The 14,741-nt window shown below is 40.7% G+C and overlaps 1 protein-coding gene across 3 annotated transcripts in view; it reads left to right on the top strand.

Moving 5' to 3' along the window:
• The window catches only part of FSD1L (fibronectin type III and SPRY domain containing 1 like), a 57,349-nt gene that overhangs the window by 24,796 nt on the left and 17,812 nt on the right, over positions 1-14,741 (top strand). For all 3 annotated transcript variants that reach the window (XM_075280079.1, XM_075280070.1, XM_075280061.1), the window contains exons 3-6: positions 2,070-2,201; positions 3,329-3,430; positions 7,638-7,660; positions 9,849-9,970. In XM_075280079.1, coding sequence (XP_075136180.1) covers positions 2,070-2,201; positions 3,329-3,430; positions 7,638-7,660; positions 9,849-9,970 — 379 coding nt within the window. The remainder of the gene's footprint in view (positions 1-2,069; positions 2,202-3,328; positions 3,431-7,637; positions 7,661-9,848; positions 9,971-14,741) is intronic.

Here is a 14,741-nt window from a genome sequence, read left to right as displayed (position 1 = left end):
GGCAGTAGAGACTGGCAGAGAGCCAACTAGCACCAAATCTGGGTGTAGCAGGGAATATGAGAAAAGAATATGTTTTCATTTGTTGCTTTATATTATCTGGAGCTAATTTTAAAGAAGACCTGTCACCCAGCAGAAAATCCTAAATAAAATACAACATTGATTCTCACTGTTTCCCTGATCAATTTTATGTTTTTGTTTGTTTTTTTATTTTTTTTTTTGTAAAATCTTTCCAAAAGATATATCCCTGGAAGATTACATGTCATTTAGCTCTGATTCTCCGAGATTCTCTCTGCTAAACTAAAAGGTTCCCGCCAACATGGAGAATCAGAGCTAGTTTTCATGTAATCTTCCAGGGGCCATAGCTTTTGAATGGGTGAACGGATTTTAAAAAGAAAAGTATTAAATTGATCAGGGAAATGGCAAGAATCAAATGGGTTACTTATCATTTTCTACTTGGTGACAGGTCCTCTTTAAGAATATTTTTTATTGGCTTGATAATCCATTTAAAGGGCATTCGCTATAAGACAAATTCACTTTAAGCTGGTTCCATACAAACTTACAGCCTATTATTCTAAAGTTTGGTTTATAGTACATTGTACCCACCAGCCTAGTAATAATTATATTGCTAGGAGTGTTCACTTTACATCCCACTGAACTGGTATACTATTCCCACCACTTAAATTAGTGGGATTGCAGAGTGGTGCCCACTTTTAGTTATTATTGAATATATTGGGAGAAAACGTGCAACTTCTCAAACTGTGACACTTTGCACAGCTATTTTTTATTTTTATTTTTTTACATATTCCAGATAATAGTGACAAGTAAGAATAGCAGCTTTTATTCTGGCCAGGGTTCACTGAAGTCTCTTTAAAGGGGCTCTATCAGCAAAATCCTGCAGATAGAGCCCCACATATGCGTGCATAGCCTTTAAAAAGGCTATTCAGGCACCGTAAATGTTAAATTAAACTACCCCCCCCCCCCCCCCCGTTTTAAAATAATAACTTATATAAGAATGTTCTCTACTTACAGAACGTGCACCCTGGGCGGGCATTCAGGGTGTGTCTTCATCTTCTTCCCCGCCTCTTCTTCCTCTGACGTCTTCGGGTCCCGTCCTCCTCCGGCGCTTGCTCGCGGACACTGATAAAAAAGCCCGGGCGCATGCGCAGTAGCTGTAGTAGAAGCCGCGTGCTACTGCGCATGCGCCCGGGCTATTTTTTTTTATCAGTGTCCGCGAGCAAGCGCCGGAGGAGGACGGGACCCGAAGACGTCAGAGGAAGAAGAGGCGGGGAAGAAGAAGACGGCGCACCCTGAATGCCCGCCCAGGGTGCACGTTCCGTAAGTAGAGAACATTCTTATATAAGTTATTATTTTAAAACGGGGGGGGTAGTTTAATTTAACTTTTACAGTGCCTGAATAGCCTTTTTAAAGGCTATGCACGCATATGTGGGGCTCTATCAGCATGATTTTGCTGATAGAGCCCCTGTAAGCCTATGTCTGGTGACTTGCACGTTCCAAGGTCCAGTAGATATAGAAGTGCTGGATTCTCACAGTTGCACACAGCTAATTTTCTCTCCAGTTTACGTTTTCTGCACACATTAATTTCTAATAGCTGAAGCGGATGTCTTCATTAACAATGGGAGCATTGCATCTGGTGTCCTATTTGGCCACAAGGCATCAGACAGTCATTTTTATGATGGTGACTAATGGTTTGACAAAGTCCATTACACAAGCAGCCGTCTGGCATTGTTAACTAAGGAGAGAGCTTCTGTTATTTGTTAATGGCATCTTATGCAGTCCTCAAAGCAATTTGCATGCAGAATGGGCATCTATGAAAAATTAAAGGGCTTAAACATAGTTGTCTAAACACTAAATAAAAGTTCAGAAGGTTTAGCTAAAATGAGAAAAGAGTGGACTCTCTTCAATAATTTTATGGATTGAGTCTCTGCATCGTATAAGAGCATACGTCCTCCAGTACCACCATGGTTTGAGTCACTTCATCCAATATGGACTTGGGTAAATTAATATTTTAAAAAGAGATTTGAGATATCCTTCTTGGTGTTGTTTTGAAGGGAAACTCTACTAAAGTGTTGTCAGACTTGGATGAAGAATTTGATAACCTTTACTCTGTGCTGGATGAGATGAAAGAGAGCATGACTAACAGTATAAAGCAAGAACAGGCCCACAAAACTCTAGAGTTACAGGTAAGAGTCCACCATGTACCTCAATGATTGCTTATGGTTTGGAAAATTGCTATGGGTAGTTGGGCTACACGTATATTAAATTCCTAGCAGTAATTGGACCAGTGCATGTTTTCCTAGTGCTTGCTCGGGTTTTTGAATTGCTTGACACTTCAGAAATATCATAAATGGTTGGGGAGCCACACGGTGGCTCAGTGGCTAGCACTGCAGCCTTGCAGCGCTGGAGTCCTGGTGTTCAAATCCTGCCAAGAGCAAAAAAACATCTGCAAGAACTTTGTATGTTCTTCCCATGTTTGCATGGATTTCCATCCCATATTCCAAAAAAGACATACGGATAGGGGAAAAAAAAAGAAGAAATATCATAAATGGTAACTTGAGTCCCCATGTAGTAGACCTCATTTTGTGTAAGGCTACAATCTAGACCATGAGTCTTATTAGAAGCAAGGACTGTTATGAACAGTCAATACAGCACAATAATGCATGCTGATGCAATATATTAAGAAGCGATAAAATTAAAGGGATTTCCCCATCTCAGTGATTCAGCAGTCTACCTGCAATCTCTTTTTCTCACTTCCTGTATTTCTCCCCCCTACCCATCCCTCTTGCTGAACAGGAAACTGAGGTATCACAATACTTATACAGATCAGTTAATATGCACATGCTTGTACAGAATGGACTCCGTGTTATCTGTGTGTTTAAATAGAGAAATAACAGACCAGGCTTTATCAGCAAACTGCAATTAGCTGAACTGATTGTCCTGCTGACACTAAGTGACGTCACTTGTTCTATCTCAGAGGTCCGTGGTTATAGCAACGCTGTGTAAACAATGGGAGGAATAAGTTTACATAGCAAGAAAACAAAGCAACATTTCTAAAGCAATATATTTAGGAAAAATCTTCAATTTACATAAGCTACCAGTATAGATAGGATCCTATCTATACTATCTATAAATGCATTGTATGTGTATAAACATGGAAATGACTTGACTTTTTTTTTAATTTAAAAAAAAAAAAAAGTATTGAATAATTCACCAATTAGATGTTAAGTGTTAGTGTCTTGCCTTTTCAATCACATAATGTTGCTCAATGCTCACACTTACATTTCCCTCTTGTATCTTCATTCTGCTCTAGAATCAGCTTTCCCAATGTACAAATGCCCTGGAGAGCTCAGAAGAGCTATTAGAATTTGCTTCACGGTCTTTGGACATAAAGGACCCTGAGGAGTTTACGAAGGTACAGAAAAGTGACTTTGAAGAGAAACCTTAAAGACATATTTCTTCATACACTCTTTCCATATATACTTAGATGATGCTAAGGCATGAACAGCTTATGCTTAAGAGCATTTAGGGGCACAACAACATACCTGGACCCCTACCCCTAATTCAATGGAGTGGCATTTTAACGTGCACTGTTGCTCTATGTACTTTTTGGAACTGCTGAAGAGAATCTGAGAATGGGGCTCTGATATCTCCAGCTGGCTCAAACAGTTGAATAGAGCAGTAACACACATGCTAAGCCACTACTCCATTCATTCTCATGTAAGTACACAGGACCTCCTAGATTTGATAATTTTGGTAAAATTCCTATAAATATAGTTTCAGTTCCAAAAAGCCTCTCAAATCAATAATGTTTCTATATAGGTGTCTTGAATAGAAGCAGAAACATGGTCTGATGGCTACCAACTGATAAAGCAATGCAGAGATAATCATCTTTTTATGAATATGCAAATTAGCCTACACGTGAAACAGGGTGATATCCGATTTGCTACATGTGCCTACAGACACATGGGGTGTATCCCTGGTGCCCTTGCAGACTGCATAAAAAGACGATCATCAGTGCTATGCTTCATCATTTTATGGTCACAATGCTATATTTCCGCTCCCATTAAAGGGTTTTCCTGCCTTCTTGCTGTTGGATTTCTTGCTGGTGGTGATGTCCCAGCTCCCTTCTGCTGAGGCCGTTGATTAGTTGTTTTTGGTATTGCAGCTCAGCCCCAGTCACTTAAATGAGACTGAGCTGCAAATGATTGTAATATCACTGTCACTGACTAACACCTGTCAGTAAGAAGTTGCTTTGCACAGTTCACGTGTGGGATCCTATTTGTTGGATACTGATGACCTACCTTAGATGTCGCTGTTTTCCAAGAGTTACATATAACTATTGATGGTTTAGGAGACTTTTTGGACCTGATAGATTCCCTTTTAGGAAATCTTTTTTCCTGATGTATAGATTAATTTGTTTCCGTGTTTAAATTTGATTTACTCTTATGTTTCATTGGAATCCTTCTTAATTTTTAAAGGAATCCATGCCAGTATAACTAGTCTTACATTGGTGACTTCTGTATGATATCAAGGCTAAACTAACTGCAGAAATTGAACATTGTTGGTTCCAAAAAAGAGCTATTACATGTGAACATTTCAGAAATGGGGCACTTCTATTGAACATTGGTGCAGAACTTGGGCTCAGGGATTTTTCCCTAAACTTCGAGCTTCAGTCCTTACCATCAGTTAATAGATGCTTCTCTACTGGTTCTGGAGCAGTTAAAAATTTTTGTCTGGTGGCCACTGTTCTCGCACAATAAGTGCTGTTAGTTTTGGTGCCTGATATACTACTTAGTCTTTGTACTGTCAGGAAGGCAGTGTCAGCAGGAAAGGGATGTAATTCAGATATTGAATCGTGGTCAGCCAGTGTCAGTGCTCTGTATTACACCCCTAGTCTGCCCTCCTGACAGTACAGAGACTAAGTAGCAGATCAGGCACCAAAACTAACAGCACTGATTGTTTGCAAATGGTGGGGGCTAGAGAATAAATTCCAACTGTGCCGGAATAAGTGGAGCAGCAACTATTTACAGATGCAAAGAGCTGGATTTGGTGGGGATATTGAAAGATCCTCTTTAAAGAAGTAAAAAGGTTCAGTGAGCTGACACCAGGTGAAGGAGTCCCATATATGATGGAGATTTCCCCATCCTACCACCCAATTATCTGACTATAATGAGTGAACTGTTGATCCAAGTTTGGTGCAGTAGGAAAAAGCCTGCATGGAAGATATCAGACTCTGGGACAACGCTAAGTTATTTCATGATTCAGAAAAAAATCTGAATCACAGCATTTTGAAATAGCAAATTAATTTGATTAATTGCATAGCCTTTCATCTGACACTTTGAGCTCTGCCAAGTGAACTTAGAAGGGGTGTGGGCATATATGGTATGCTGTTTCACAAACCAATGGCATCTCTCAGGGTTTCACTTACCTTCTTGTCTCCTCTTCCTTCCACTTTTTGGTTTTCAGTTTAGACCAGCAATGTGCTCCTTGTAAACTGCACAGTTATCCATTGATCTCTCTTGAGGCACTAACCAAGCACTGTTCTTATGAGGTCTTATCAGCCAAAATCAGTTTGCAGAGAAAGGGTCCATTCACACATATTTTGGCACGGATACTGAAGCGTAATCTGTGTCAGAATCCGCATGGAGAAAAAAAGCCTCCCATTGACTTCAGTGGGTTCCGCACGGAAAACGGAACCCATTGAAGTCAATGGGAGGCTTGACTTATGTTCGTTGGTCACATGCTCAGCTACATTCATTTAAACAGATTTAAGACTACTTCCTGAGAAGAAGAAATGTTGCTCAGCATCATAGTCTTACATAATCCCTTTAAAATTGATCCTGGAGATAAGAATATCTGATGTATTAAAAGCAGTGGACACCCACTGGCCCCCATTATAATCAGTGGGGTCCATAGTGCCCCGTAGTCGATCACAATTTTTAGCAATCCTTTGTTGGAGAGCCAGCACAATGGACAGCCAATGCTAGTTTGTTTGCGATGTTAGACCATGTTAGTAAATCTGCCCCAAGGTGTCTTTTAAAAAATCTAGTAAATCTTTGCCAATAAGAACTGTTCTCTTTAACTCCTCTTCATTTTCAGGTTGCCATTTACTGGCTGCCAGCTCTCTACAGCGGAATGCGTCTTTCCGCTGCTTAGTTCCAGGTGCCAGAATCCGCGGCAAGATTGAGCAGCATGCCTGTGTTTTCAACATCCTGCTGCGATCTCTGTCTCCCATTGAAAATAATGGGAGGCAGAATCTGGGCAACATCAGCGACAAATTCTAATGCCCCCATAATAAACAAAAATATTTAGTCTCTGACAAATAAGCAGTGCTATGGCAAAATACCTTCTTTCACAGCTTTATTTTGAAACTTAAATTTGGAAAAACGGACAAATACAGGCAAGTTATCATTTCAGTCTGTCTGCATGTTCTTTGAAACACGGCTGGCTGTTTAAAAGCCTACTGATGGACAATAACATGCACAATGAATAGCCTAGTAGGCGGCATTGAGAAGCAGTGAGGCGTAGGGATGACATCACTAGTCAAACACTAAAGACTTGAGAAGAATTGTTTACAGAGCTTGTCACTTTTACTTACAGTCATTGGCAATAGGTAAATATAACACACTTTATCTTAATTTTCTGATACTTTATGTCATTTCTGACTTGCCAATGATGGAGAACAGTCTGAAAAAAAACAAGGAAAAGTTCACCTTTAATTTAGGATTGTGCAGTTAATCAAATTTTATTCAATTAAATCACCATTTCAAAGAATTGTGATTCAAATGGTGAAATCAACGTTTGCCCCACTTCAGAGCCTGATATCTTCCATGCAGGCTTTATTCTCTCTCTGATACCTAGTTTCATCACTGTAATTGATAGGAGGTGAATGGTGGGACAAGGAAGCCTTCAATAGATATATCTGACTTCTCCCTGTGCCATGACACTGAACTTTTTTTTAGCTCTCTAAAGATCTTTTAGTTCCTCATAGATGTGCAGTATTGTATGCTGCTGTAAAGCTAACAGTTCATTGAATTCTGCACGCTATCAGCTTTCCTGGTATGAGCCCTGAGGCTGGAGATATTGGAGTGGTTAGTTTCGGCACCGATATCTCCCTACTGTCAGAAAGGCTGGCCCTTACAGCTCAGCGCCAACGCTGGGCTGTGAGGAACGGCCGCTCCTCCCATACCCCCCTTCCTCCCCGACTCCCATAGACTTGTACAGTCAGGAAGGCGTTCCTCAAGGTCATCAATATCAAAATTCCCCTTTTTATGTACGTTTAAGCAATGGACTCTCACCAGCAGATATGTCACCCTCCTGTACATTCAGCTTCATTACACAGTTTTACTTTTCTTAATTCCAAAAAAAATGAAGAAAAAACTTTAGTATTCTTCTCTCTTCTTTGATGCCTGAGGATTAACCACTTCTAACAACTTATTATAACACTGCTGTTTCCTTGTCTGTTTGAAGTGTTGGCTTACATAATGATCACTTATGTGTGCACAGGAAGTGGGTGTGAGGGATATTTTTTTTGCCCTAAAATCCTGCATGGAGTTTGCCGTCCTCTTTCACTTGCATGGATACACTAACTTTGCTTTCTCTCTCCTTCTTGCACCAAGGCTGCCAGACAGATCAAGGATAGGTACTGTACCATTACCCTCTTTTTTCCATTTTTTAACCATAAATCAGTATTTGTACATACATTGCAGTTGTAGCCTTTATATTTGTAACATTTTGTGTGAAAGACCAGCCAAGTTACCCATTTGGCACTGCTTTACAGATATTAGTTAAAATCTGACAGAACATTCCAAACACTCTGCCATTGCTTTGAATGGTGATTTGGAAAGTCGTGTCAGGAAGAGCAGTGCCAAGTGGGTTTATGTATTCATACATTCCCCTATCTGATGCCCCAATGTGCTTGTGTGACCAGCGCTCCATTAACTTCTCTGGGTCTACCAGAGATTGTAGTCAATTCACCTGGACCATTCAAGAGAACTTTCAGTTTCAGTTCTCCTGATTGCTTTGGAACACCAAGATCAATCAGCTATTCAGCATGGTTGTCGGAATATGCCCCCACTCATTTGCTGTTTATGAGCTGTCCTAAGGATAGCTCATCAAAATTAAATTGAGAACTCCTTTAGGCAAAGGTGCTCCATGTGCTAAAAAACAGTTGCGGGAAAAAAACACGTTACATTTTTTATTCACTGTGTTTTTCATTGCGTTTTTTACTGCCTTTTTCTTTGCCATTTATATTTCCTTATTAAACATTTTATCTAGCTTACAAAAACTATCTGCAAACATCAACTAGAGTGCTATATAATTACTGTTCCCTTGTTCACCCCTTTATTGTTTATTTATTTATTTATTTTTACTTGTAAGAATGTTATTTCCAACAAACTACATTTCCCATGATTCATCTGCCTATTCTCACTCTGTGTTTGCTGGTCCCAGGGGTGGGAGTGTGGTGGGGTTCTGTGGGAGGGTGAACTTGCAAACAAAACATCACAGCATCATATAACCTCGGATGTGGAAGTAATTTCATTGCATGGAAGAATGGAGAATGGAGGGGGTACACAGAGAGTGAGAGCAGACAGGAGAATCATGGGATGTGTAGTTTGTCCGCAAATTTACTGCATGTAAATTACATTTATACAAGGAGCAGCAAGTAAGATAAAGTCAAGCAAAAATGCACAAAGGAACAGTGAGCACTTAGCACTGCTGTGGACGTATTTGTAGATAATTTTTGGAAGTTGAATAACCCCTTTAAATCTATAGGAAAATGTGAGCGTTTCCACATGTAAAATTGACATGCAGTGTTTTGAAAATGCAGCTTTTTCATAGTTTTTTTTTTTTTCCTGCAATGTGTTGATGGGATTAGCCAGACTCTCATTCACTTTGCTGGTACTGTAAAACGCTGCTCTTTTTCTGCTGCATGTCCGCAACGTGGGGCCTTCCTGTGGGAATTTGATACAAATTGATATACTGATAACTTGTTCTTATTCATTAATTGATCAATTGCAATCTTGGTACAATTTACTGGCTTTAGTTGGCAACTTGGCGAGCACTTTACTGCTTAGAGTGTGCATCTGAGTTGGGGGCTGAGTTTATTATGAAATGTAGTCGGATGATACTCAGGGCGATGTCCAATTGCATTCCGTGATGTATTCAAGTCTATGGGACATCCGGATCCTTTCAGTTCCAATATTCATTATCGGAATTAAATGGATCCGGAAGCCCCATAGACATGAATGCATGACGGAATGCACTTAGATGTCATTTGACTACATTCCTTGATAAACTTAGCCCCCATCTTGAATGCACACTTGATTGTGTGCATAGTCTCTTATAGTAAGTACTAGCTGGTTTAAGGGGGCCAGGATCAGCTGTATGGGGCCACTTCCTGGATCGATGGGAGGCTGACAGGTGACCCGTTCGCAGCGATCAGCTGTACATGGGTTTTGAAGGAGATACATCTGGTCTCTGTACAGTGGCTGCTCATGGAACTGAGCTACAGTGCTGCATCCAGTCACTGTACAGCACATAGACTCTACTGTAACTTTTGTTTCTGTTATGTTAAGTATGGGCTCTGGAAGTGGCAACTAACTTGGGCATGGGCCACCTCTCGGACCCACACTGATCAGATATTAACGGCCTATCCTAATTGTAGGCCATTAAAAGCTAAATCCTGGACAACCTCTTAAATGAAAGCATATTTTCCAATTACTGGCTTATAGCCAGTTAGTGGATAGTCTAACAGCATAGCCTTTTGGTATGAGAGAATATAGAAACTTACAGTAACAGATTTTGTCTTGTATTCTTTACTATTCTAGAGTCACAATGGCTGCTGCTTTCCGTCTCTCACTGAAACCAAAGCTCAGCGACAACATGTCACATTTGATGGTGGATTTTTCCCAGGAAAGGCAAATGCTTCATTCCTTAAAATTCTTGCCAGGTAATGAGCTAATGGGATATATAGCAGCGAATAGATTCTCTTTAACCCCTTCCCGTGGAAGGCATATTTCGATTTTCGTTTTTCATTTTTGACTCCCCTCCTTCCAAACCCCATAACTTTTTTTATTTCTTTGCTCTCAGAGCCATATGAGGTCTTAATCTTTGCGACACTAATTTTTCTTCATGATGCCGCCAGTAATTATTCTCTGCAATGTACTGGGAAGCTGGAAAAAAATTCAGAATGGGGTGGTTTTGAAGAAAAAATGCATTGGTGCGACTTTCTTACGGGCTTTGGTTTTACGGCGTTCACTGTGCAGCCAAAATGACATGTCACCTGTATTCTATGTTTCGGTACGATTCCAGAGACTCCTGATTTCTATGCTTTTATTTACATTTTAACCCCTTAAAGGGATTCTACCACTAAACCAACATTTTTTCTATTTACCACGTCGGAATAGTCTTCAGAAAGACTATTAGTCTCCGGCCCGCCGTTCCGTAGAAATACCGGTTTTTACCGGTATGCAAATGAGCTCTCTCGCAGCAGTGGGGGCGCACCCCAGTGCTCAAACAGCAATGGGGGCGTCCTCATTGCTGCCAGAGAACTGTCTCCAACGGCGCCTCCATAATCAGCTGCAACCACTTCTTCTGTCTTCCGTCTGGGTCAAACTGCGACGCTTGCACAGTTGGCTCTGCCAATGAGACACCAGCAGAGCAGAGTGCGCATGCCAGTCGGCGGCCATTTTTGGGAGCCGCTCCTGTATTGAACTGCAAGAGCAGCCTCCCAAAAATGGCCACCGGCCGGCATGCGCAGTCGGCTCTACTTGTGTCTCACTGGTAGAGCCGACTGCGCAGGCGTCGGAGTTGACCCAGACAGAAGACGACGAGAGAGGTGGAAGATGCAGCTGAAGATGGAGGCGTCGCTGGAGACAGTTCTCTGGCAGCAATGAGGACGCCCTCATTACCGATTGAGGGCGAGGGCCCGCCGCCGTTGCTGCGAGATAACTCATTTGCATACCAGTAAAAACTGGTATTTCTACGGAACGGCGGGCCGGAGGCGACTGAGCAAGGTAGGAGACAAATAGACTTTCTTAAGGCTATTCCATCGTGGTAATTAGAAAAAATGTTGGTTTAGTGGTAGAATCCCTTTAACAAAAATCCAAAACTGTGTTAAATTTTTTTTTTCTAAAAGTCTCCATATTCTGACACCCATAACTTTTTTTATACTTCCGTGTAAAGAGATGTATAGGGCGTGTTTTTTTGCGTGGCGGGATGTACTTTTTAGTTATACCATTTTGGGGAATGTCTATTGCTTTGATCACTTTTTATTCAAATTTTTATCAGAGGCAAAACAGTGATAAAACGGCAGTTTTGCACTTTTGACTTTTTTTTTCCACTATGGTGTTTATCGTAAAGGAAAAATATTTTTCAAATTATCCATACCTCCCTGCCTAACCCTGTATATATACATAATCTGATGATATGTGATTCTCAAGCTGTATTTACGTTGCATAGTTCACATTCAGCACATATGCCAGGAAACTCCCCAGATGATTGTACCAAACATGCCCCTAAAAAATGCAGATGTGTGCTATACAGTGACATATGTCCCATTGACTACCGTATACTGTTTATGGTATAAGGCTTATTTTGCTGGGATACTTCTGTACTGAAAAGCATACCTAACTCAATACAGTTGATTAAAGATATACAAATACATAACACCACAATTTATGACAAAAGAACATAGTTTTGGCATATGTCAAGTGGATGGGTTTGTCATATGTTAAACATAGATGAAAACATGTTTAGTATTGTAGATAATCTTAGAAGTGATCTAATGTGCAGAGAGGTTGATCATTCCTTTACATATTGGTATGGCCAAGGCATATGCATAGAGGAGTATTTGGCAAACACTTATCTGCAGTCTTCTAGGGGACTTTTACTTGTAATTGGAAGTAGTAGTATCTCTAGCAATTTATTTTTATTTAAAGCTAAACTTTTGAACAACCTTTTTTGGCAAAAAAGCGCTGCAGGAAAAGCGCTGCAGGAAAAAACGCGGTGGCAATGCATCGTGGTTCATCCCACCTTGCTTTAGACTGAAATTTTGCATGTAATATATACATTTATAGTGAGAAATCATCTTTATTGTTATTGGGGAGATTGAGTAACTGCACAAATTTTACAATCTATCTTCAGTATAAGCATATGTTCACACAGTTATATTGTGCTCAGTAATTTGCATCATTATTTGTATGCCAAAAACAGGAATACAGTCTACAGAGAAAAAGTGCAATGGCTTTGGTTTACACATAATGATGTAAAATTTCAACAGGGAACTGCTGTGTAAACTTGTACCAACATATAAATGATTTCAGTCTATCCTTCTCAGTAACTTTATTATTATACATCTAAGCAGTCCATGTCATTGCTCACCGATGTCCAGTAACTGCCCTTCGGCTGTAATAGTTTGCACTTTCCTAGCTGTTTTACCTAAATTAGCCAATATTACTGCAAAATGTGTTTCCAGGTGAAAAATAAATGTGCCTAGTATATACCGTATTTTTCGGACTATAAGACGCACCGGACCATAAGACGCACTAAGGTTTTAGAGGAGGAAAATAGGGAAAAAAAAAATTTTAAGGAAAAAAAATTGGTGAAATATTTAATAACCTAATAATATAATATTTCACCAATGTAAATAGAACTGGGGGTTTTCGGACACAGGGATACCAAATGTGTATGTGTTTCACAGTAATGTTTTTGTTTTATATGTATTGTAGGGCTATGGGGGTGATTTGAACATATCTATCTATCTAATCTATCCTATCTATCTAATCTATCCTATCTATCTATCTCCTATCTATCTATCTGTCTGTCTGTCTGTCTGTCTGTCTGTCTGTCTATCTGTCTATCTATCTATCTATTCTATCTAATCTCATCCATGGATGGAAAGAGACACCCTGCAGTGAAGCTATGTAAGAAGAGAAAAAGGGGCGGGCCAGACGGGTGAAGGAGGTGTGGTTTTCTAAGCAAACTTGAAAACACACCTCTTTCACCTGTCTGGCTCGTCCCTCCTTCACTGCCTCTCAGATGTCGCTTCTGCAATGATGCCACACGGGGCGGGCCAGACGGGTGAAGGAGGCGTGGTTTCAAGCTTGCCGAGAAAACCACGCCTCCTCCTCCCGTTTGGCCCGCCCCTCCTTCCCTGTCTGTGTGGTTTCATTGCCGGAGCCAGATCTGAGAGGCAGTGAAGGAGGGACGAGCCAGACGGGTGAAAGAGGCGTGGTTTTCTCGGCAAGCTTGAAACCACGCTTCCTTCACCTGTCTGGCCCGCCCCTACTTCCCTGCCTCTCATATCTCGCTCCTGCAAACACGCGACACAGACAGGGAAGGAGGGGCAGAGCAGGCAGGCACCGTGCTGCTCTTCTTTTCATTCGCACAGACGGGACACAGACGCTGCGCACGCTGCATTCGGACTATAAGACGCACACACATTTTCCTCCCATATTGCGTCTTATAGTCCGAAAAATACGGTACACCTGCTATTTTTGCATCCCTTCTGCTGGAATTCTATTTTCCAAGCCCTTCAATAAAACCGACACTGATCTGCTGTTAAATAATTCATGATGTTGTTCTTCGTGGATCTGATGATCTCATTGCTCATATTCATCAGGGTGAACTATGCTAATTGTGTAACCGTATGCCAACTTTGTCCTTCTCTATCCTTTTATGTCCAAAGCTGATTAAAGTATAAAGACATCAGAAACCCCATTAAAGAGGTTATTCACTTATTTAAAATTCATGGCCTATCCTTAAATAGGTCATCAATTAGATTGGTGGGGATCCTGGTTACACATTCCTGTGTAATCAGATGGTCAGCAATGGTCCCGTCTGTCAAAATACCACTGATCTACAATAAATGACTGGTAAGATCAGCTGTTCCGGCACAGTGCAGCTACCAGGAAACATTTACATGCCGGGAGCCACGCTGTTCGTGATCAAGACCTCTATGGTGTCTAAGAATAAAATGATAAAAATCTAAAAGTTCCAATCATCCCTTCCTCCTCATTCACTCGATCAGATATAAAAAAAATAACTAAAATACACCTATATTGTGTATCGCTGTGTCTAAAATTGCCCAAATTAGAAATTTATTTCTCCCACATGATAATGTAGTGGGGAAAAAAAATCAAAAGCTCCAAACCAATGTTTTTTGCAGTTTCATCACACCCCCAAAATTTAAGCAAAAGCAATCAAAACATGAGGCATTCTGTAAAATGGTATAGATAAAAAATACATCTGGCTCTGTAAAAAATATTCCTTATGCAGCCGTGTATGAAAATATAAAAATGGCATGGGTGTCAGAATATGGCAATTCCACAAGAATTTTTTTGTCAAGTTAAAAACAACACTATATAAATTTTTTATCACTACAATGGTAACGGTGTGAGGGGGGGGCTGAGTGAGAGGGAGTTCGTGCAGCAGCTGCACAGAAGGAAACTAACAGCATGTAAACAAATGCAGAGGATACAGCAGGCGCCAGAGACACTCAGAAATCACTCCAAACACTGCTAAAGATATATCAGTGTATTTATTAACCACTTCCGGACCGCCCATAGACTTTATACATCCGGATAGTGGTTGCCTAGTTCTGACAGGACGTACCGATACGTCCAGTCAGAACACAGTAGCTGCACGGAGATCGTGCAGCTACTGAAGCTGGGAACTGGCTTTAACTTCAGCCGGAGCTCCCAGAGAGAAGATAGGGAAGG

Source organism: Leptodactylus fuscus, chromosome 1, assembly GCF_031893055.1.
Source record: "Leptodactylus fuscus isolate aLepFus1 chromosome 1, aLepFus1.hap2, whole genome shotgun sequence".
Classification (NCBI taxonomy): domain Eukaryota; kingdom Metazoa; phylum Chordata; class Amphibia; order Anura; family Leptodactylidae; genus Leptodactylus; species Leptodactylus fuscus.
Note: the sequence above shows the minus strand (reverse complement) of the source record. Positions and strands in the feature narration are given on the sequence as shown.